This window comes from Poecilia mexicana, unplaced genomic scaffold (genome assembly GCF_051168715.1).
Source record: "Poecilia mexicana isolate PSO_F unplaced genomic scaffold, ASM5116871v1 scaffold_6, whole genome shotgun sequence".
Taxonomy (NCBI): Eukaryota; Metazoa; Chordata; class Actinopteri; order Cyprinodontiformes; family Poeciliidae; genus Poecilia; species Poecilia mexicana.
The window spans coordinates 10,673,188-10,698,080 of NW_028263375.1; the positions used below are offsets into that span (position 1 = coordinate 10,673,188).

At 39.3% G+C, this 24,893-nt stretch overlaps 2 protein-coding genes across 2 annotated transcripts in view; one reads left to right on the forward strand and one right to left on the reverse strand.

Annotated features, from left to right (window-relative positions):
• LOC148158649 (synaptotagmin-7-like) overlaps positions 1–21,867 on the forward strand; it is an 83,388-nt gene extending 61,521 nt beyond the window's left edge. The window contains exons 3-4 of the mRNA XM_088006239.1: positions 19,876–19,955; positions 21,132–21,867. Coding sequence (XP_087862365.1) covers positions 19,876–19,955; positions 21,132–21,270 — 219 coding nt within the window. The 3' untranslated portion in view covers positions 21,271–21,867. The remainder of the gene's footprint in view (positions 1–19,875; positions 19,956–21,131) is intronic.
• On the reverse strand, positions 8,684–9,953 carry LOC106930766 (N-lysine methyltransferase KMT5A-A-like). Its single transcript, XM_088006236.1, has 3 exons — positions 9,540–9,953; positions 9,167–9,323; positions 8,684–8,888 (listed from the first exon to the last, which is right to left on the reverse strand). Exons 1-3 carry the CDS (start codon positions 9,811–9,813, stop codon positions 8,684–8,686), a joined length of 636 nt encoding a protein of 211 aa, XP_087862362.1. The 5' UTR covers positions 9,814–9,953.
• Positions 21,868–24,893: the final 3,026 nt, after the last annotated feature.

Genomic DNA, 24,893 nt, shown 5'->3' on the forward strand with positions numbered 1-24,893 from the left:
GGACATCGTGTGTGAAAGGCAACAGTAGAGGTGCATTCCACTTCCTCTGTTGAAGCTGGGTTAAAGCTTGGCTCGCAATGTCATAGTTCCAACTTTCTTGATAAAGTTGTGCAAACTTTTCTGCATTTTTGACACTTTGCTTATCCTGGCTCTTCAGTCCTTCACTCTTAATGAACAAGGCTAAAGAATGTATGTTGTGACCAACTTTTCTAGCGAGAGATGGTCGATGATATTTGCCACTTTCTTCACAGAATCCAGCTAGACGTCTTGCAGCTGAGACAACTTGAACATACTTCTCTGGCTTTATGAGGTCTTTAATACTCTTCACAGGAGCAATCTTTTTTGCTTCAAGTAGCAGTCTGCCAAGCTCTCTTAGCTTTTGACGGATGTACGGGTGGTGGGTGACCATCTTATTCTTGTGAAACAATCTGTAACCAAACTTTAGGATGCAATTATCTTTCTTACATGCAACTGTGATGTCATCTTGATGCATCTCACTTAGGAACCGCCAGTAAGAATCACTGAACTCTGGCGGAACTGGTTCAGCAAAAGCACACAATGCTTGAACCCTTGTTCTACCCGTTTTGGAAGATTTATCTTCAGGCTTGAATTTGCAAGTCTGAAAATGTCGCCACATTGCCTTTCTATTGAATAGTCCATAGCAGTACAAACAATGTTTAAATATGTCTCCTTCTGTTTTCTCCTTTGGTTGTTTCCATGCAATGAGCTTACCTTTGTTACTTTCCAAAACTTCAGTATTGTGCTCAAAGTTTCCTTTATTTCTTAAATAATCCAACTGGAGTCGTCTTTGTTTTGAGTTTTTTGGCAAACTATAAGCTTTTGCGACTTCTACTTTATTCATGTGTTTGCGCATCAAATGTCTTGACATTTTTTGAACAAGTACACCACAATACACACATTGGTGTTTCTTGGCATATGTTCTGGAGCCATCTTCCTTCTTCAAAACAGGAGCAACAAAAACAGATGCTTCCTCCAGTGATGCACTTTCATCTTCACATGTAGCAGCTCTGGAATCATGACTTCCAAAAATTCTTTGACTCGACTCAATCTGGCCTTGCATACTAAACTTGCTTCTGTTTTGACTGAGTAACATAATTTTATCCTTTGGACTTTTATTCATAGGTAATTCCATGCTGGCATCACTGTCACTGCTTTCTTCACTTGTTTCTGGAACATATTCTTCTTCGCCATCTTCACATGCCTCATCTAACCCTGCAAAACTCCCCTAAATAATTTGGAGAGAAAAAAAGAGGAGGAAGAAATTAGTATTACTTCCACTATTAGAAAGAAAGAAAAAAAACAACCAGGCCTTTATTTAAAGTCAACTTTAAAAACAAGTTAAACCTCTAAAAAAGAAAAAGAACTTTGCATCTCAAAAAGTGAAACTCATATCTTATATAAAATCATTACACAGAGTGATATATTCTATGCTTTTGTTTCCCATCATATTGATGATTATGGCTTACAGATAAAGAGGTAAAGAAAACCCCAAATTCATTGTCCAACCCAGTGGTTCTTAACCTGGGTTTGATCGAACCCCAGGGTTTCGATGAGTCGGTCTCAGGGGTTCGGCGGAGCCTCTGCCCCGGAGGTAAAGACACACTTGTGTAAAGTTGTGATGATGCCCCGCTTTGCCATCACTTGCTGCAGAGGATCACATTACATTGCTAGGCCAATCAGAGCTGCTGCAGAGGATCACGTCACATTGCTTAGCCAATCAGAGCTGCTGCAGAGGATCACATTACATTGCTTAGCCAATCAGAGCTGCGGAGGAGCACTGATTGAAGGAGTTCCACTCTCAGCAGGGATTTGAACTTGTGCCATTGCTGAAGAAGGTGATTATACACAGAATTCTGGATCCAAGGACAGTAACAGAAAATTCAGTGTGAAAAATAGAAGTTTGGTAAAAGGTGCAAAAGCAACAGAAAAAACAGGGCTGTCAAGCGAAATCCATTGAAAAATAAGGTGGAGCTTGACAAAGAGTGGACGAAGGCTTAAGTCGGTGCTTCAAGAGGCACTGCACAAATAAATACTAGCCATATTCTACAAATGTCACATTCCTGATGTCTAGCCACTCCTGAACCAGAGACATCATCAGAGTTTCATCTGGGCTAAGGAGAAAAGGAACTGGATTGTTGCTCGATGGTCCAAAGTCCCGTTTTCAGCTGACAGTAAATTCTGCATTTCATTTGGAAATCAAGGTCAAAGAGTCTAGAGGAAGAATGGAGAAGCGCAGAATCTATGTTGCTTCATGTCCATTGTGACGTTTCCACAGTCAGTGATGTTTGGGGTACCATGTCATCTGCTGATTCTGGTCTGCTGGGTCTTAAGTCCATAGACAACGCAGCCATGTAGCAAATGTTTAGACCGTTTCATGCTACCCTCTGCTGACTGGTTGTGTGGAGATGCTGAGTTTATTTTTCAGCAGAACTTGGCACCTTCCCACACCATCAAAAGTACCAGAACCTGGTTGAATAACCATGGTGTTCCTGTTATTAATTAAGCAACAAACTCCCCTGATCAGAACCCCAGACAAAAAATTTATATGCTGTTGTCAGGCGAAACATTATATAGACATCAGACCCGACAAGGCAGATGACCTAAGGGCAGCCATCACAGCAATCTGGACTTCCATTACATCCATGTACAACCACAGGCTGATGGCCTCCATGTCACTGTGCATTGATGCAGTAATTCATGCAAGAGTATGTCAACCAAGTTTTGAGTGCATAGAAATGGACAAACTGTTGAGAAGCCTGACATTAGGAATTAAGACATCATTTTTTGATTGGCCAGTGTGATATTCTAATATTTTGAGACTCTGTTGGTCTTTTAATACCAGGAAGCCATAATCATCTAAATTACAAAAGAAAAAAAAGCAAAGCTTGAAATATTATACTCAATGTGCAATAAATGTATGGTTTCACTTTTTGAAATGACTAGCAATAAATATTGAACTTTTAAGCAATATTCTTATTTTTAAAAGGTGCACATATATAAGAATGCTTGGTCCAATTTAGTATACTCTTGTTCTAAGTTTAGGTCCAAACAGATAGTAAAATGCAATATTAAGGGAAGAAAAATCTAATTTTGAAAAAAAAAAAAAATTATATATATGTAAATAAATAAAATGTTAGACCAGATAAAGAAAAGTGTCAACTGAACAAGATTGTGTTAAAAGAATTAGTAAAACTAGTAAAACATGATGTAGCAATGAACACTAGCAATTCATTATAAGCAATTGAATCAAGTCTACTTTTTAAAATTGCATTGAATCATGAGGCTTACAGAGAAGTAAGATGCTCTTGTAGGCCGTTGTGAATCCATTGCCAATAACACTGAAGGCTCTTCCATGCTGTCATTACTTGAATCGTAGGTAGCATCAGACAAATTTGGATTTTGATTAATCTGTAAAAAGATTACAACAAGCTATAATTATTAAAATCCTGTGATTATACATGCAGAGAGATGGTTATTTTAAAAAGTTTAAATAAAGCTGCAGTATGTAACGTTTTTATTTTCACATTTGTTAAAAATGTCACTATATCCTTAAAGTAAAAGATGAGAGAGATAATCTGTGAAAAAAAAATCAAGTCCTACTGCCTCTTCCTTGTGCCCCTAATAACATTTGTAAACATGCGCTCTCAAAACAAAACAACCAACCAGAGCCAGAGAGCGTGTCTTTGGACTGTCATCATCCACAGCATGTATGTGGAACTCACCTGTCCTTCACGATGAAGCCAGCATTGTGCTGTTGCAGTTGTGCTAATGATGGAGAAATAAACCAACATTACAGGGAAACATCTAATTTCTGGAGTTGTACCTGGTCCAAAAACCAACACGGGTAGACAAAAGAAGACCCATGACGAAAGTCAAACTAAAAAGAGAGAATTAGATCAAGTCCGAAATAAAACAAATAAAACAAGGGCAAATATTGGAATAGCGCTTCATATGTGGAGGGAGACAAAGTTCTCAAAGGTTTCAAAACTGATCCAGAGTTAGCAACATATCTGCCTTACAAGTAAGTATCTCTGCTTGATTTGCTTTATTTTTTATTTAAAAAAAATAACAGCTGAGATATTAGTATCAATGGTGATGGCACAAATCTAATATTACTCTGTAACTTGAGACAGCACTGTAAGAAAGTTGTAGTCGGATGTTGATTCATTTTAACATTACCTGCTAATTCAACCTTAGTATAAACATTGGTTTTGTACCTACCATTTTTGTCCCAACATACTTTTTGGATCAGAATTAAATGCATTTAGATTTGGTAAATTTATTTTCTTGTGGACTGTGCTTGTCAATTAAACAGTAAATAAAATATTATGATAATGTTTACAACATTTGCACTTGAATTAGCTGTTTCTAATCCTGGGTATCTTAAAGTTTTGTGTTTCACATAATAGCTTACAGATTTTGTAATATATTGTTCCCATTTTATAACACTTAAGCATTGAAAAATGTTGGCCACATCTTCTACAGAATATGTTTGGTAGCAGATTAATTTCCGTGAGTAAATAATGAAAATGCAGTAGCAATATGTAACATCAATGTGTAGCTTTGGTTTCTTATGTAATGTGAAATGGCAAAATAATTTAGTGGAAATCATTATGCTTTTCTGGCGCTACACTGGGCAATGAATGCTTTTTAACATTGTGTCTGAATATTCAACAATGCAATGGGCATTTATTAAGATTATCAAATAAGACAAAAGTAAAACATTTTATTTATTTTTAAAAAAATTTAAAGTTACAATTGTTATGTTAATTTTCTAATTAAGGGCATGTTGATGGGCTTTCTTCAACTGGACCTGGATGCCTATAGCATGGTCCCTGGGATGAGCTTATAGAGGTTTATGTTGACTCCCTCGATTAATAGCCATGAGACCACATGAGCCGCGTCAGCATGGTGAACTGCCCACTGTGCCAGCTCCCACCACACAGGAGCTACTGGAGACAAGTCAGCAGAGGTCCAGGTAAGTAGTTAATGTTTGTATCAAACCATTACTGCTACTTGTTATCTTCCCAATAAAAACTGGAAATTATAATTAAAAAAGGTAGGCCTCATTTGGGCAAGGCAGAATTTTATTTTTGATTATGCATATTTTTTAACATCCATGTTCCTTCACAGGACATTAATTTATGAATCAATGTCTGGCACATATAATTATTTATGCTCTTTCAACAGATCAGACATTGCAGCAGATACAAAAGGAATCATCTGTTGTCGCCATGACTCAAAATGTTCACATATTTGCATTTGCGGGAGTAGGCAACAAAAGTTTATTTATTTTACACATCTGGAAAATAAAACATTTTAAAGATGTTAATCCATTGTTCAGTGAGATTCTTTGACCTTGTATGACTAATACAGACCCAGAAAATTTTATCAAGTTAATATTTATTATTCCAACAGTACGGTGTGTGGTAAAGTGGTCCTTTGGCTCTCAAAACATGAGCAGTTGGGTAAAAAAGAAAAAAAATCTTTTTTGAACAATTTACTGAGAATTATTCACAACAAATGTATTTTAAATTATCTGAATAAGCAACATATTTATATGCAATTAGAAAGCAGAAAAAAAATTTAAAACACACAACACAGCAGCCATTTTTTGCTTAGAATAAATCTCTTGTATTGTCCATAAGGATCTGGAAATCTGTTCTGGATTGTCTAAACACATCAGCTTAGGATGACTGCTCTGTGACCGGAACCCAAAGTCCCACACTGCCAACACACAAACTGTCTGTATGCAACCTGCTAACTTGACCTTCAGCTGGAAATTTAACTATAGCATGCAGGTCGGTCCAAATGCTACCAGGCAGACACAGGAGTGTGAAGGGAGGCTTGGGTGATGCAGCGGAGAGTAAGGGGGCAGGGCTTGTCGGAGCTTGTTCGAATTTTCATAAGGAAGTCCATGGTTTTGAAGAAGTTACATACTGCATCTTTAATTTCTTATGATTCTTTAAAGAATATTTTTAAAAAATAATTGTATTTCTTCAACATTATTACTTTTCTTTTTATATCTTTGTGTAGAGATGCAGAGAAGTCTTTTCCAGAATCACTGTCAGTATCATTACTCTCTGTGGAGTCCACTAGATAAACTCCTTGAACAACTGAAAGCTATGTGGGGGGGGGGGATGAAAAGATATGCAAAGTTACAGTTAATGTAGGCTAACCTATTATATTGCATAAGTGTAATGGTGCAGCAAACATGATCCAAAATATGGCAACACCTTGGGTAAATGAAGGAGGCCCACACAAAAACACATTGTATAAAGCCAAGAAAAAGGCTCCAAAGTTTACTTCTTACCAAAAAGGAAAATTGTTTGATTGATCTTAAAGGTGTGCAACTTCAGAATCAGCAGAAAGGGTGAACACCAAAAATGGATGTGGAATTCCTTTCTTAAAAATTAGGTTAAAAGAATGAATACAAAAAAAATATATAAAAATCCTGACTAACTTCCCAGTTCTGTAAAACAGAAGGTTTTACAAACAAATGCACATGTATGTAAACTAAAAACAAGAACAGGTACCACATGAAGCATGTTTCAGAAATCCATCTCTAGGTGTGTGTGTGTGTGTGTGTGTGTGTGTGTGAGTGACTGGCTTGGTTGGACCCCACATGGCAGCATGTTTCAGAAATCCATCTCTAGGTGTGTGTGTGGCTTGGTTGGACCCCACATGGCAGCATGTTTCAGACATCCATCTCTAGGTGTGTGTACCAGTTTTTTGTTTCTACTGCCTAACGAGAACCATTAACATGTGATCAGATGATTGGTTGAATGATGTCAAAGTTACCTTCTGATTATTTAACAGCTTCCAGAATTAAAGTAAAGCAAGAACTCAAGTATGTAAACATTGAGAACGAGAACAGGTCTACACAGTGTAATTCTCAACAAAACTAACTGAAAGTTACCTGTTGGCTGTTGTCTTGTTCGTTAGTGTCATCACTGGGAGAGTCAAAGAAGGTTTTGTGTAGTTGATCTGCAGGAGCAGGAGCCTGACAGCCAGTTACCTGGAACTAAAGCCAGAAATAACTTATCAACATCTCATAGAAAAGTTAAATGACAGACTCAAAACCTGTAAATGTATATTATGTGAAGTAGTTTCCAAAACCAAAAGAGTGTTTCTAGCTACCAGCATCCCAGGCAGTCCTGGATGTTTAATCAGGTCCTATTAAAGCATATTTATGGATGTAGTTGAGCATCCTTCGACATAAAAGTTTAGCTTTGAAGCTGTTTAAGATGTGTGTAACTATAACTAAAATATAATGTGTTTCCAGTATTTCAGCTACTTCAACTATGATCTAAAAAATAAGAAAAAATTAGATACAAACGGGAGGGCCTCACATGGCAGCATGTTTCAGAAATCCATCTCTAGGTGTGTGTGTGTGTGTGTGTGTGTGTGTGTGTGTGTGTGTGTGTGTGTGTGTGTGTGTGTGTGAGTGACTGGCTTGGTTGGACCCCACATGGCAGCATGTTTCAGAAATCCATCTCTAGGTGTGTGTGTGGCTTGGTTGGACCCCACATGGCAGCATGTTTCAGACATCCATCTCTAGGTGTGTGTGCCAGTTTTTTGTTTCTACTGCCTAACGAGAACCATTAACATGTGATCAGATGATTGGTTGAATGATGTCAAAGTTACCTTCTGATTAAATAACAGCTTCCAAAATTAAAGTAAAGCAAGAACTCAAGTATGTAAACATTGAGAACGAGAACAGGTCTACACAGTGTAATTCTCAACAAAACTAACTGAAAGTTACCTGTTGGCTGTTGTCTTGTTCGTTAGTGTCATCACTGGGAGAGTCAAAGAAGGTTTTGTGTAGTTGATCTGCAGGAGCAGGAGCCTGACAGCCAGTTACCTGGAACTAAAGCCAGAAATAACTTATCAACATCTCATAGAAAAGTTAAATGACAGACTCAAAACCTGTAAATGATGTGAAGTAGTTTCCAAAACCAAAAGAGTGTTTCTAGCTACCAGCATCCCAGGCAGTCCTGGATGTTTAATCAGGTCCTATTACAGCATATTTATGGATGTAGTTGAGCATCCTTCGACATAAAAGTTTAGCTTTGAAGCTGTTTAAGATGTGTGTAACTATAACTAAAATATAATGTGTTCCCAGTATTTCAGCTACTTCAACTATGATCTAAAAAATAAGAAAAAATTAGATACAAACGGGAGGGCCTCACATGGCAGCATGTTTCAGAAATCCATCTCTAGGTGTGTGTGCCAGTTTTTTGTTTCTACTGCCTAACGAGAACCATTAACATGTGATCAGATGATTGGTTGAATGATGTCAAAGTTACCTTCTGATTATTTAACAGCTTCCAAAATTAAAGTAAAGCAAGAACTCAAGTATGTAAACATTGAGAACGAGAACAGGTCTACACAGTGTAATTCTCAACAAAACTAACTGAAAGTTACCTGTTGGCTGTTGTCTTGTTCGTTAGTGTCATCACTGGGAGAGTCAAAGAAGGTTTTGTGTAGTTGATCTGCAGGAGCAGGAGCCTGACAGCCAGTTACCTGGAACTAAAGCCAGAAATAACTTATCAACATCTCATAGAAAAGTTAAATGACAGACTCAAAACCTGTAAATGTAATTCAAATAGAAAAAATTAAGGCTTTTAATATCTTAACTTTCCAACGTGCATACTTGATCTCATCGACTTACTTTTTCACGCCATGGCCATTTTGAGTCCCCGTAGTTGTAATCAATTTCAGTTCCTATTTCTATTTTCTTGATGGCAAAGAGGCACAAATGGGGCTTATTATTTACAATAATTTTTTCCATGGTGCAGTTTGGAGACTTGTGGTTGTCATTCACTAATCTTCCTAGAGAGCCATCCTCTTTTGATGCATCAATACTAGGAAAGAAATCAACAAAATCAAACATTTTGTGTATCATATGTAGTCTTTGTGTAAAATAAAAGTTAGCTTAGAAACACTAATTTCATTAACATTTCAAACATCAAAGTTGTGATAAATTTTGAGATAATGTCTTTAGCAGTTATACCAAACAAGTTTTTGATGTCAATTCTGGTGTGACAATAAAATATTGCTTCAAATTGAATCTCTCTGATCTTGAATTCCACTCTCTTTAGAGTCCAAAATTCCTTTATGGAAGATATTTGCTCTTACATACCACCAATGTCGATTCTGCCATTCAAACTCAAAAAGAAATGTACTCTCCTTTCCAGAGTACTTTCTTGTTTGACATTCATCTGCTGGTAGAAGACGTCCCCTGTATTCTATGACAAAATCTCCCTGTTCAATGGGCTGGGTAGCAAATATGCCTCTTCCTGCAAGGCATTTCATATGAACACATTGGTTAGGAATAATTAAATTATTTCTTCATTTTTAGATAACCCATTAACCAAATAATTGTGGTCTTAAGATGTTAATACTAAATTATTGCTTAGAAATCTTGACATTAATCATTATGAATTTGTTTTCAGTATGTCATTTTATAAAACAAATCAATATTTAGGGTAAGTGATTCAAAATGAGTTTATTACCTTTGTTGTCATCAATAAATCTTTCCATTAATCCTGGTTTGTCCTTTGAAGATTGAATGTAAAAGGTTGCTTCATCAACTGGGTTTTTTCTTACCTTCCTTTTGGACATTTTAGCCCTAAAAATAATAAAAAAAAATATGGCACAGACAACTTTGATAAGAACTCTATACTCATTTAAAAAGATTTTAATCATGCACTGCACAAAGTCTGGGGGAATAAGCCTGGCCAGATGAAGATCTAAGAATGAATTAAGAAAAAAAGAAGAGTTTCCCATCTTCGGCTTAAGAGAATGGTGCTATATTAATGAAAATGTGTGCCACTTTGAAGCTGAGCTTTTAAACCTTTAACCAAATACAGTTCATACCAGATGCAAAAAAGGACTGTTGTTTCAATAGCTTAACCAACATAATTCAGAATTTTGAGGCGTACCAGCTCATTTTTATTATCGTCTGTATCAAAGTGTTATTTTTACGTAGCCTTGTGGATTGTGAATTGGCGCTAATTTTGACAGTTATTCGCGCCAAAATGATTGAATTATTTAAATGCACATTCTTTCACATGAAAAAAATATCGAGACAGAGATACACTGAAATCATACTGCAGTAAAGCTAGCCGGCTCTGACTCCAGCCGGCCCAGTACACAATATACAAGTGCGCGGTAGCTCAAGACATTATGGTACACCCATTTACGTGCTGCTTTCACAATAAAAGCGCACATCCGGTCCATGTTTGATCTACTCAAATCCAGCCACAGCATTTGCAAACATAAAATAATATATGCTGAGAAACTAATACAAAATAAAAACTAATCAGTGGCGACTAGATCTGATGTATAATTTCAAAAATAAAAGCCTATCAAAAACAATTTTTATTTTTTCCCCCTAAGTTGCCGTGCCCATTGCTGAGAAACTCTCTGTTTCCAAAGACTCCTACCACTTCTGGATGACAAAGGGACACCTCTAGAACAGAACCAGAAATTTGCAACTAGATCTGATGTGTAATTTCAAAATAAAAGACCATTAAAGTAGTTCTTTGGATCTGTTCCACCTAAGTTGCCGTGCTCATTGCTGAGAAACTCTCTGTTTCCAAAGACTGCTACCACTTCTGGGTGACAGAGGGACACCTCTAGAACAGAACCAGAAAGTGGCAACCAGATCTGATGTGTAATTTCAAAATAAAAGCCTATCAAAAAAGTCATTTTTTTATCTTTTTCCCCCCCAAGTTGCCGTGCTCATTGCTGAGAAACTCTCTGTTTCCAAAGACTCCTACCACTTCTGGATGACAGAGGGACACATCTAGAAGAGAACCAGAAAGTGGCAACCAGATCTGATGTGTAATCTCAAAATAAAACACTATCAAAAAAGTCATTTTTTTTAATCTTTTTCCCACTAATTTGCCGTGCTCATTGCTGAAAAACTTTCTGTTTTCAGTGACTTCTCTCACTTCTGGATGACAAAGGGACACCTCTAGAAGAGAACCAGAAAGTGGCAACCAGATCTGATGTGTAATCTCAAAATAAAACACTATCAAAAAAGTCATTTTTTTTATCTTTTTCCCACTAATTTGCCGTGCTCATTGCTGAAAAACTTTCTGTTTTCAGTGACTTCTCTCACTTCTGGACGACAGAGGGACACCTCTAGAAGACAACCAGAAAATAACACATATGATCTATAATTTCAAAATTAAATCATTTTAAAATAATAGGTTTTTACTTTTATATACAAAAATAAGTAGAAAATGTAAAGAGCTGCCTCACTCAATCATCTTATTTATATACAGATTTTTCTATAATCTCCTATACATGTACTACTTATATACAAACCAGATTTCAAAAAAGTTGACACTAAACAATTTGTGAATAAAAACTGAATGCAATGATGTGGAGGTGCCAACATATAATATTTTGTTCGTAATAGAACATAGATGGCAGATCAAAAGTTTAATCTGAGTAAATGTAACATTTTACAGGAAATATATGTTGAGTCAAAGTTTCACAATGTCTATAAATCCCCAAAAAGTTGGCACACGGCCATTTTTACCACTGTGTGGCATCTCCCCTTCTTCTTTTGGTGCATCATAAAGAGGGAGATGCGACAAAGAAGGCCCAAGACGATTGAACAGTTAGAGGCTTGTAATTTTGAAATTATAGATCATATGTGTTTGATATTTTCTGGTTGTCTTCTAGAGGTGTCCCTCTGTCATCCAGAAGTGAGAGAAGTCACTGGAAACAGAAAGTTTTTCAGCAATGAGCACGGCAAATTAGTGGGAAAAAGATAAAAAATGACTTTTTTGATAGCGTTTTATTTTGAAATTACACACCAGATCTGGTTGCCACTTTCTGGTTCTGTTCTAGAGGTGTCCCTTTGTCATCCAGAAGTGGTAGCAGTCTTTGGAAACAGAGAGTTTCTCAGCAATGGGCACGGCAACTTAGGTGGAACAGATCCAAAGAACTACTTTCATGGTCTTTTATTTTGAAATTACACATCAGATCTGGTTGCCACTTTCTGGTTCAATTCTAGAGGTGTCCCTTTGTCATCCAGAAGTGGTAGCAGTCTTTGGAAACAGAGAGTTTCTCAGCAAAGGGCACTGCAACTTAGGGGGAAAAAAAAAAAAAAAAATTACGTTTTTGATAGGCTTTTATTTTGAAGTTATACATCAGATCTAGTCGCCATTTTCTGATATATGGCGACTATATATATATATATATATATATATATATATATATATATATATATATATATATATATACATACATATAAGTTTTTATTTTATATTAGTTTCTCAGCATATATTATTTTCTGTTTGCAAATGCTACGGCTGGATTTGAGTAGCTCAAATATGGACCGGATGTGCGCTTTTATTGTGAAAGCAGCACGTAAATGGGTGTACCATAATGTCTTGAGCTACCGCGCACTTGTATATTGTGTACTGGGCCGGCTGGAGTCAGAGCCGGCTAGCTTTACCGCGGTGAAATACCAACACAGAGCTTTAGCAAATGTTTGGCGAGTTTCGAAGAAGTTTCGGTGAGCTACGCCAAAGTCAAGTTCTGTAATCAGCAGTTATGAAATGTTAGCGCATCAAAATCCCCCTCAATATAACACGGAGCAATTATAAATCCTATCTTTCCCTTTTATACCATTGTATTTAAAACACTGCATGATTAGATGAATGATAAGTTAAAAAGCCGAATTTCTTACGAGAAAACATTAAGTCACCCGCGTGTCAATATATTGAACGCGAAGCCAAAATCATTGCATATAAACGTCGGAGTTTGGATAAAAAGCATTTCCACATCAGTTTCTTGCATTTAGTATTAACATACAATTTACTCACCTGTGTGTTATGCTTTCTTCCCAGTAGCGTGTCGTCGTCTTTTTCTTTAGTATTTTATTTTCGGATTGCAACCTATTTAAGTTGCATTTACCGCCACCCACGTACAAACACTTACCGTTTGTACGTGTCGTACTGTGTTATGCTTTCTTCCTAGTAGCGTGTCGTTTTCGTTTGCACGTGTAGTCGTCCTCTTCTTTAGTATTTTATTTTCGGATTGCAACCGATGTAAGTTGCATTTACCGCCACCTATCGGATTGAAGTGTGGTAATCAATGATATTCCGTTTGCACGTGTCTCCCCATAGGTGTCTGCTCCTAAGTTTGTTTGTTTTTTATCTTTATTTGCGATGTTTGAAACATTGTACACAAACATAAGAAAAGAAAAGATATATATAAAAATAAAATATGACAAGGGGATTTAAACATATAATGACAAGAAAATAATCTGGAGCGAATTACAAGATATCTCCTTGGTATATGCCACATTTGATGGACACTTGTGCAAGTGGTTTGCAGTTGGCTTCAAGGGTGGTTTTCCACTGCCTCATCGAGTTTGCAATGAAGGCTCTTAGAGTCCTATTGATGTTGTACATCTCTAAGCATTCAATGATCCAGGTATGTTGCATTGAGTCATAGGCTTTCTTGTAGTCAATCCAAGCGGTGCACAGGTTGGTGTGTCGGATTTTGCAATCTCGGGCGACTGTGTGGTCTACAAGGAGTTGGTGTTTGGCTCCTCTGCTGTTTATGCCGATGCTCTTCTGAGCCATGCTCATGTATTTATCCATGTGTCCGCTTATCTTAGCCGCTATGATGCCTGATATGAGCTTCCATGTTGTAGAGAGACAGGTTATTGGCCAATAGTTGGATGGGACTGGGTTGGATGGGATACCTTCTGTATCAGGATTGTGCGCCCTTCAGTTAACCATTCAGGGTGAGTCCCGTTTTGTAGCAGCTGGTTCAGTTGAGCTGCCAGTCGCTCATGGAGGGCAGTGAGTTTCTTCAGCCAGTAGGCATGGATCATGTCAGGTCCTGGTGCTGTTCAGTTTTTTTCATACCTGAGACTCTTTCTTGGACATCTGCCACAGTGATGGTTACCGGGGCTTGTTCAGGGAGGTTGCTGTGGTCCTCTCGTAGAGAGGTTAGCCACTGTGCATTGCTGTTGTGGGACGCCTCCCTTTCCCATATGCCTTTCCAGTATTGTTCAGTCTCCAGCCTTGGTGGGTCTGCTCTGTTGTTAGTACTCTGCCATTGAGAGTATACTTTAGCTGGTTGGTGAAGAAGATCCGGTTAATCCTCCTGGCTTCATTCTCTCTTGTGTATCTCTTTAGGCGGCTGACCAAGGCTTGGAGCCTTTGTTTGGCAGTTTCGAGTGCTTCAGGTATGGGCATCTGGCTGTATTTCTTAGGTACTGATCTTTTCATTGCACCCCTTTGGAGCTCTGACAGTTGGCTCACTTCCCTCCTTGTTATCTTGATCTTAGCCTCTAACCGTCTTTTCCATGGTGGGTATCGGGTCTCATGGTTGCTCTTATAGCCAAGCATCTCAAGGATCACTGATGCTGAGTTGTATATCAGTTCATTGGTTTCAGTTATGGTGTTGGTAGGGATCGTTCTTAATGCTGCATTCACATCTTCAATTAGACTTTCTGATGGTACTTCACTCAGTCGTTGTAGTTGGCGTCGGGGTTGTCTGGTGTTCATTCGGGCCACGATTCTCTCTCTCAGGTCAGTTGCTGTCTCGTTCAGCTTTGATGGTTCGTTCATTACTGGGGCTTCATACCCAGTCTCTGGGGTAGTTGTAGTTAACTCCCCCTTGTCCTGACATCCAGGCTCCTCCCTCTTGCCGTAGCATTTGTGTTGTACCTCGTCAATCTCAGGTTGTGATAGCAGTTGCCGTTTGCGGATGTTGGAACACTGAGCTACTAGTTGTTTAGCAGTCATTGTAGACTGGGGATGTCAAACTAACCATTTTTCCCACATCCTTTGCATGTAGCCTCTCTGATTAGGGTTACTTGAGTAGTAGCATTCCAACAGATCCAGGTTTTCACCTCTTGCCCATTTCCGTCTTGTTCCAGTAGCCCATTTTTCATCAGGGTGCTCTGGTTCCCCAGCACCTGACACAGACCTTGTTTGGCCGGGCGACGTCTGAGCCGGCATGTTATGCATATCAATGTCTCTCATGGTATGAGGTAGGCTATATAGCTCCAAGGGTCTTACCTAAGGACCCACACTGGATAGCTCAATTTCACTGTTGTAACTTTTTGCCCCAGCCTGGATTCGATATATAAAGACAACCACATTCCAAAAACGTTAGGACACTAAATAAATGTGTCAGAAATCCATGAGTATGTGTGTGAGAGTGACTGACTTGGTAGGACCCCACATATAAACATGTTTCTGAAATATTTTCATAGGTGTGTGACACTGGGTTATTCTGGGGGCTCCATAAGGAGGACCATTAAAATGTATGATTAGATGATTGGTTGAGTTCTGTTTAAGGTAAATTCTGACTAAATAGCAGCTTCCCAATTAAAGTTAGACTAAATGAACAAGCATGAAAGCCAAGAGAACAAGATGAGGTCTCCAAAGATTATTTCTCACAATAAGGTCTAATTGAATGTGACCTGTGGGACGGCATCCTGCTTTGATGGTCTCATCAAGGAAAAACTCAAGGAAGATTCTGGTTGAATGGACTACCGCAGTAGAACATGAGAGCCTGTCACCTGAAATTAAAACCACAAATGACTCACCAACATCTTCCTGACAACATAAATGACAGACTCAAGACCTGTAAATCACATGAAGTAGTTCCCAAAACCAAAAGAGCCTTTCTAGCTACTAGCCTCCCAGTCAGTTCTGGATGTCTAACCAGGTCCTATAACAGAATATTTATGGTTGTAGTGGAGCATCCTTCAACATGATATTTTTAGCTGTTTAGCTGTTTAAGATGTGTGGAACATAAACTATAATATAATGTGCTTTTATGCCATCAGGTACCTGAACTATGATCTAAAAAATAAGAAAACCTTTGATCCATATGGGAGGGCCCCACAAGGATGTATGTGTCAGAAATCCATAAGTATGTGTGTGTCTGTGTGTGTGAATGACTGACTTGGTAGGACCCCACATAGAAACATGTTTCAGAAATATTTTTATAGGTGTGTGTGCCAATGGTGTTTTTTTTGGGCTCCATGAGGAGGACTATTAAATTGTGTGATCAGATGATTGGTGGAGTGCTATTTAAGGTAAATTCTGACTAAATAGCAGCTTCCCAATTAATCCATCCATCCATCCTTCCATCCATCCATTTTCTGCCGCTTATCTGGGGTCGGGTCGCAGGGGCAGCAGCTTCAGAAGGGAGGCCCAGACTTCCCCCAGCCACTTCTTCCAGCTCCTCCGGGGGAACCCCAAGATGTTCCCAGGCCAGCCGAGAGACAGAGTCCCGCCAGTGTGTCCTGGGTCTACTAACCCACAGGCCAAAAACACCCAATAGGAATCCTTCTTCAGCTTGACAGCATCCCTCACCAAAGGTGTCCACCAACGGGTTCAGGGGTTGCCGCCACAACAGGCACCAACAACCTTGCGGTCGCAGCTCCGATAAGCCACCTTGGCAATGGAGGTACAGAACATGGTCCACTCAGACTCAATGTCCCCCACCTTCCCCGGAACATTTTCGAAGTTCTGCCGGAGATGGGAGTTAAAGCTCCGACTCACAGGGGACTCCACCAGACGTTCCCAGCAGACCCTTCCTCCTCCACCACCAGAGCCAACTCACCACCAGGTAGTGGTCAGTGGACAGCTCCGGAACCTCTCTTTAGCATAGTGAGTTATAAAACGGGTTTATTCATTGAAATGTTGTGTAAAGCTGTTGTACTGCACTTTATTAATTTTTTGGATAATTTAGTGTATTATTGCTGCTTATAAGCAAGGCAGTTCAGTTATTTGTGTATAAATACACCTGCAGATTGCTGATTTGCTCAGTCACTGTTGTATGTGGCTGAAGAAACACAAGTAAGAGTTTAGATACAAGAAAATCTTCATGTGACTGGACATCCCTTGCACCTCTGCTCTGATCACCTCACTTCTTTCATTTTCTCTTCTCTCCTCACTTCTCTTTTTCTCTGATCTACTTCTTTCTTATTGAGCAGTCTGGATGTCCTAAAACAGGAATATGTTTTATTGTCCAACATTACCTTACCTTCTCAGAATAAGTAATGGTTATCAACTGATTTTAATTAACCTTTATTTTTAATCATCAGGTATTACCTATTAGCAAACAAGACATAGTTTTACCTAATTTAACTGAGTAAGTAGCTGTTGAATATATACATAAATATGAGGTAAATTTTACCCACCACAAAAGAGTCGATGCAAATTGTTACCTCAGATTTATTAGGTAAATTCTATAGCTTACTTTTTTCAGTGTATTTACTTTAGTTTCTTAGTTTATTCTTGCATTTTGTTCTTCATTCATTTCTAATTAGTTTTCTCTGATTAGTATTATCCTCTCTTGGCTTATTGCTATGTCCACTTTAGTTTCTTTCCTGTTGCTAGATTTATTTTATCGTTTATTAACCATCAGTAATCTTCACTCATCACCTGCTGCGCCGCCTAATCGTCATGTGTTTCACATCATATGTTGATTTTTTCACTGTCCAGCATCGGATTCTTTGTTTTTATGTCATAATTCATATCTAGTTCGTCGCTCTGTTTTATGTCCCGCTTCTCCTGTTTCAGAGTTTTGCGCAATGTGCGCAAAACTTGTTATAATGTTATAAAACCTTATAACAGCACATTAGTATGTGCTGTTATAATATATTCATTATAACATTAATTATAAAAAAACACTTCCTAAAATTTCAGGTTTTAGGAAGCTAATAAGATATCAGCCAATCATATTAGTCAAAACATGGACCATGATGGGCCCTTACACACACAGGACCATGAGGGGCCCTTACACACACTCCTGTGTGTGTATACTTGCAGTTCCATCTTGAACTAGCAGGGGGACCCCATTTTTACACACACTTGACACACACTTTTCCAGTTTTTGCTACCTTGTGGGCCAAGTGAAAAAAATGCATGAGGCATGTTAGGAGAGCGTCCCAAGCTGCTTTAGAGTGGTTTCCCATGCGGGGTCCGGCATTTTGGGCCCCACAACGTAACCGGGCCCCACAATGTTGGTGTGCTTCCGTGCTCTGGACCCCGCACCGTAATATAAACAAGTACACACACACACACACACACACACACACACACACACACACACACGCACACACACACACACACACACACAGATACATGCACATTTTTTGTGTATTATAAGCAGTTCATTTGAAATTCAGTGTGTCATTCTCTGGCCCTCTCTGTTCCGAAGCGTTTTAACTGGTTATTCTGTCATTGTTTATTCATTTGTTGACCTTTCCAGTTTAGATTAGAACTGAAAACACAAGACTTGAGCGGCTTAGTGTCCTTGTATGTATTAGATATTATCCTGTTTCCTACTGTGGCCTTTATCTTTCTTTCTCAGCAGAGCTTTTGTAAACTCTGACTTCGCAACAAAACCAAAATCCACAACAAAACCAAAATCCTCGTAATTCTGGGATTTGGTTGCAGGTTTTGGGTGAGCTTGATTCTCGGAAACACAAACTCAAAATGCGCCGCCTGGCAAGAAGAAGAAAAAAGTGCAGATTTTGGGAATGAAAAGCATTTGATGATAAATATTACAAATGTTGTAAAAAACGAAACAACTCAAGAATGTAAAATTATAAACATATATAGATAAATTGCCTCTTACTCTCTTTAGAGGTCAGTGATTATTATGCACATTTGCAGCGTAATTTATTTCAGTGAACTTATTGCTTATCAATAAGGTCAACAAACTTATTTTAGGCTTTGTTTAAGCTGTCCAGACTTTAGTTTTTATAACCTAACTCTGCTCTAAAGTATTTTACAACTTTATGCCAGCTCTTTTATGTTCCCTGGTCTTCCTTGCTGCATGTTAACTAATGTGCTTCAACAACTTTCTGGGACCTTCAGAGAACAGCCACGTTTGTGCTACGATTAAATTGCTCCCTGATGGACTCTACTTGTGGAAAGACTTATGCAAGCAACTGGTTTCACTGGATTTATTCAAGAGTGTCAGAGTAAAGAGGGCTAGATATTCCAGATTTCTATTAGTAAAAACATTTGATCCCCTCATGTCATGTGACGTGACAAGGTGAGATGGAAATGTGGCTATTTTAGGCTATTTTTTTTACGCTATGGTTATATGACCCTGGTAACAAGTATGTTGCTTTATGCTACACCAAAATGTCTAAGGCTGTAAGCTCAATTAACTCCCAGTAAACCAGCTGAGCTCTGGGATCGTACCTTTAGTCAACATAGAGTTGAACTTATGGGATGGAGGAACGTGCCATCTTCTTTGTGTGTGTCAGAGCATCACTTTCAGTGTTGCGTTCACGGTTTTTTTGTGTGGAAGAGCAGCTTTGGACTGATTCCCAACCCGTTCCACTCGTATAAAAGTGTCAGTAGAGATTACCTGCAGCAGGACACGTGCGAGGCGCCTTTAACGGTAATGAGCTTTTCCAGAAGAAAGCGCACAGCAGAACCTACTTTTTGAGCCCTTTAAATTGCCATTATTTCCATGGTTACTGCAGGTCATGCTCCAGCTGTTTGAAATCAGGTTTGTGCGGGACTTTTAGGAATGCCACTCTCCAGGACCCGGCAGATTACCTCAAAGAAGCAATTGCCATGTAAATTTCAGGGTGGTGCGAATGATAATCATAGTCAGAAATGACTCTTCACAGCAGATTTGATTTGACTTTGATTAGTGTAATCAGAGTATCATGAGGAGTGATGGCACAGTGTTTCTGAGATAATGGGAGAGGCATTTACACTTGAAATTAGCACAGCAAAAACACAAAGCTTCAAAGGAGAAATCCAGGCTAACCTTTTTGTGTCTTTGTTTTCCTCATCAACCCGTCCCTTCTCCGTTTGGCTCCAGGGAAAGAGGAACAAGCCGGGAGTGGAAACAGCCGACACTCCAGACTCCGCACGTGGGCGAGGGGAGAAGAAAGCCATCAAGTAAGTGTCTGGTAACTGGTTGGGGTGGAACAGTCTGGTGATAATGAGCTCGATTTGGTTCGGCTTTCAGTCCGGCCCTATGAACATCCACGCAAACAACGCAGAAAAATGAGTATTAATTGTTCTTTTTGTTATGTGACAATTTCCACAAGGATAGTGTTATGGAGAGCAGCGTAATGCCAGGACAGCGATTCAATCACTTCAGATTTAATCTGCATTATTTCACATTCGAAGATCTTTGTTGAGGATGAAATCCTTTGACGGCTCAAGAGGCTGCAGGTTCAAGGCAAAAGACTTCTTGTGAAATGCTTGAAGTCTGATTTTTTTGGGGGTGATGTTAATCTCACATTTCTTACAGGAATGAAACTGAGATAAAGGCATTTTATCGTCTTGGTAAATGAAGCCGGATAGGTCAGGTTTCTTTTCCTGTGTGTGCTGCTGTATTTCCACGTAATAACCTGCTCATTCTCTTCTTTAGCCTGGTTTTGCCTCAGCTACTTTCAGTGTGTGTTTTATTTATTTCTGTATGGATGGTTTTTAAGCACTGAAATGGGCTTCAGCTTGTAAATGCATTCTGACTTGGTTTGTTGGATCTCTTAAGTTTTGTGTTTTTATTTATTTTTTTCTGACTGGCTCCAGCAGCGTTGGTGTTGCTCTGTTGGTAATTTCAGCTTCCAACTCCTTCCTCCTTTCTGCTCTGTCCCTGTGCTACGACTCTGACCGCTGCTGTGTGACTTGTACGTTATTAGCGATTCTGCTCACTGCACTCTCTGACTATGTGTGTAATTTCTCTGCACTGTGTTTCTTGCTTTCTTGCTTTCTTTCTCACTTCTCTTAACACCAAGGTTGGGGTGCAGACTTCACTTCTGCTTCGAGATTTTTCTATTGTTATGATGTGTCTTTTATTAGTTTGAGTCTTTTTCTTGCAAATATGTCTGTGCAGTTGGCCACCCCAAATAACCGCCAATGTATTTTTAAATACACCTTCTACGACGACTTGTCTGCTTCAGGTAGAGAAACAGACTTTAAATCTGGGCCTGCTGTGTTTCCGTCGATGCGAGAACAACCTTCGTCCTCCAGCCAAGCCCCCAGGACGGCCTGTGATGTGAATGCTCGGTTGGTGCCAGGTCTGTCCGTAGTTGTGTTGCTCTGACCTGTCTCTCTCTTTGGCCGCAGTGATCTAGACAGAGACTTTTGGAATAACAATGACAGCAGCACAGTGCAGCAGAGGTGGAGCTCCTATCCGCCCAAGGAGTTTGTACTAAACATTTCTCCCTATGCCCCATATGGAGATCCTCGCCTCACGCTCAAGTGAGTCTTGATCCAAGTTTGGTAAGAGACTTCCCTCTGGGCAGGGCTGTAATGAGGCAGGGGCAGCACTGCTCTCTTTCTTTTTCTTCCTTTCCCTTTTCCTTTCGCCATCTTCCCCTTCCCACATATTCCCTTCACCTGCTTTGCTGTCATCGCCATCAGCAAACTCATCCAAATTATGATTGGATGTGGATAATTTCCATACGTTAAAGACCAAATCTTCTCACAGATGACGAGGGTATTTACTGAAACACTCATTTTGTAAATGCAATAAAAATGTGCATATTTGTTGACCTGCTTTTGTTATATAACGTCATTTCCATCATCTGTAGTAACAACAACAACAACAACAACGATGATGATGATGATAATAACCCGACCACTGTTAGCACACTGGAGGGCACAAATGATTGCTAATGATGGCTCTGGTTGGGAAATCTGAGCACAGCAAATGCCACTTATGCACATTACAGCATCCTGTTAAAGGCATCTGACTATTAGTGCATCAACAAAATAGCACAGTCATAAAGCCCCCCAGCATGTTTCTGCTGCTTCTCCTCATATTGCGCCTCGCAAAAGTATGTACACCCCTTCATGTTTCACACATATTTCATCCACAAACTGTGAAGAAGCAACACAAAGTGAAACATAATTGTGAATCGGAAAGAAAAAAAAGAGTGAAAAGGCGGTTGAGCATTTGAGCCCACCCTCTTTTACTCTTATGCCTGTATATACATTTTAGTGCAGTCGGTTGTCATCTAATTAGCCGGATGCTTGTTTATCTCCTTTTACTGTGAAGACCTCAGAGGTGAACGAGGTCAGACAAGTCAAAGAGCCAAGAGTCCCATGGTAACGACGGAAGAGCTGAGGAGATTCACAACTTAAATGGAATAGAGGACAATGTTTCAGAAGGACAATGTTCTTAAACATACATCCACAATGTGGTAGTTTAGATTAAAGCATACTCATGTGTTTGAATGGACTAGTCAAAGTCCAGACCTTCATGAATGTGTGGTAAGGATTTACAAAACTGATGTTCGCAGATGCTATTCATCTAATCTGGCTGAGCTTTAGCTGTTTGGAAAGAAGAATGAGCATAAAATTCAATTTCTAGATGTGCTACACCAATGAAGGCAAAAATAGTGGCTTTAAAAAAATGCTTTTTAAATGCAAATGCATTTAAACAACTTATTTCTGATTTACAATAAATCTTCTGCCACTTTGCGTCTTTGTTTTATTTTGTGTTGGTCTTTCCCATGAAATCAAAACAAAACACATTTCAGTTTGCCAGCATTAAACGACAAAAGGAGTGTGAATACTTTTGCAAGGCTACGTATAATATCACCTTTAAGTGATGTGCAGACGCCCCCTCACTCTCTACAGCCCTGCTGCTCCACACTAACCTATAACCTCGCCCCTCTCTGCCCATGGTGTGACCATGGAGACGGACAACCCTCATTTTCCTCCTCTCCAAAAACGCTTTTAACCAACCTTTTTCGATGACGTTTGAAATCTGCCTGTCCTCTGCCTGTTTCTTATATCTGTTGCGGTTGCTTTTGTTGTGGAGGGTTGACCGTTGCCACCAGGTTGCAGTGTGGTGACAGTTCTCACCTGTACTTAACATCCATTTGTGGCTTACTCTTGAATTCTCTCTCCCGCCCCCCCATCAATGTAATATCAACAGTGTGTGCTGCACTAACATTTAATCACTTGAACTGCATCTGCTCTCTGTCATTTTCGGGACACAATATAACACTGTTTTCTTTCTCCTTATTGCTATAAAAGTCTCACTTGATTTCCAGTGAAACTCCGGCAAGGTCACCTCTGGGCCCTGAGAGGACGTTTAGATTCTGGGAATTGATTTGATAAAACTCCTGATAATTGGTCGTCTTAACCAGATTTCCCAGAAAAACAAAAGGCTGCACTCTGACCTTTGCATTTCAGTATTTAAGAAAGCGTTGAAGTTCTGCATTTGTTTCCTATAAATATCTGAGTCGTTAGGTCCTGCCTTCATGTGTGAAAAGTGGTGAGTTTTCTCTACTACACGGCTGGCAGAAATAATCAGCTAAATCACTGGCGTGTGGGCCTGAAAAGTAGCGACGTTCAGTCAAAGTGAGACTATATAATGATAAGTTTCTCGCAGGGAGAGACGAAGACGACCTCTTGACTCCCACCAATAATACGTCGCTAAAGCCAACAGACAGCTGGGAAATCATTTCCTTTCTGAGACTCCCTCAAGATGAGCAGCTTTCCGTCGTTGTAATGACACCGGGCCTCATTTAGTCAGTCTCCCTGTAAAAAAAGGATTTAGTGGATTTAATGATAATTTTTAAACATTTTCAACAGCCATAACATTCTCTTCGCAAAGGGTTATGGCTATTGAAATATTAACGTCATAATTTAATAAAACCTGCTCAGGTAAGGAAATGGTATTTATACTGGCTTCCACTTTTATTGGCAACCCTGGTGGAGCAGTGTAAAAAATAACAATTACATTAAACGCTTATTGAAATGGCAGACAATAAAAATCAGCAAACCCAGAGTTTAAGTACTTATAGTCAGACTGTCTAAAAATTGCACAAACACCCACACACTCAGAAAATCATCATTTTGATGAGGTATCCATACATCTTGGTTTTACTGCTGTTCAATTTGCCCCTTTTGCAAGTTAGTACCAGTGATTCTTAATGTCTTTCTGTCATTCGCTGCCTCCATTTGTACCTATTTCATAGCCATGTATTCTAATATTGCTGTTTTATTTTTCATTCATTTAAAAATTTTGATGAGTTATAGATGCCAAATTTGATAGAAAGTCTCAAATCTCAGAATAGTTTTCTATTGTGTATTGGAATGGAGTGAAAAGTAAAGAGTGCATCACACAACCTTCCAGATTTCCTGCTTGGGGCTATTGACTGTCTTTATATATGGCAACTTATGATCAATGATGTAACCAAAACAACTTCAGCCGGTATAAATTATTTATCTGAGTCTTATTACAGCAGACTGTGAGAGGGAAATTACTTCAAATCAAGTGTCCCATCAGGCATGAGATGTGTTACTGGTGGCTACCGCAAAACACAATGGATGATGCCATTTTCTTCTTAAAAAAGATGAGAATAATACAAACAAACTGTAAAAATGGCAAACCACCAAGGTGACCAGCTACCTCTGGATTCATCCATCCATTTTCTTTACACCCTTGTCCCTTAGTGGTGTTAGGAGGGTTGCTGGTGCCTCTCCAGCTAACGTTCCAGGTGAGAGGCAGGGTCACCCTGGACAGGTCGCCAGTTTGTTGCAGGGCAACACAGAGACACACAACCATGCACACACACACTCACACCTAGGATCAATTTGGAGAGGCCATTTAACCTGACAGTCATGTTTTTGGACTGTGGGAGGAAACCGGAGTACCCGGAGAAAACCCAGACACATGTGCAGGGAGGACATGCAAACTCCATGCAGAAAGACCGGGGCCGGGAATCAAACCCAGAACCTTCTTGCTGCAAGGCAACAGCTCTACCAACTGTGCCACTGTGCAGCCCTTCCTCATTCCTCACTTCTAGTTAATTTTACTTTTTAAAATGGCATGTTTAAATGCGATTATTCCCCTTATCAGTTGTCAAAGGT

Bases quoted from the DNA above. Each gene is read 5' to 3' on its own strand.
- LOC106930766 (XM_088006236.1), bottom strand. From the start codon at position 9,813: ATGGGAAACTCTTCTTTTTTTCTTAATTCATTCTTAGATCTTCATCTG. The intron at 9,324-9,539 runs GTAATAAACTCA...AATGCCTTGCAG, and splicing joins ATTTATTGATGACAACAAAG to GAAGAGGCATATTTGCTACC. The intron at 8,889-9,166 runs GTATGTAAGAGC...TTTCTTTCCTAG, and splicing joins TGGCAGAATCGACATTGGTG to TATTGATGCATCAAAAGAGG.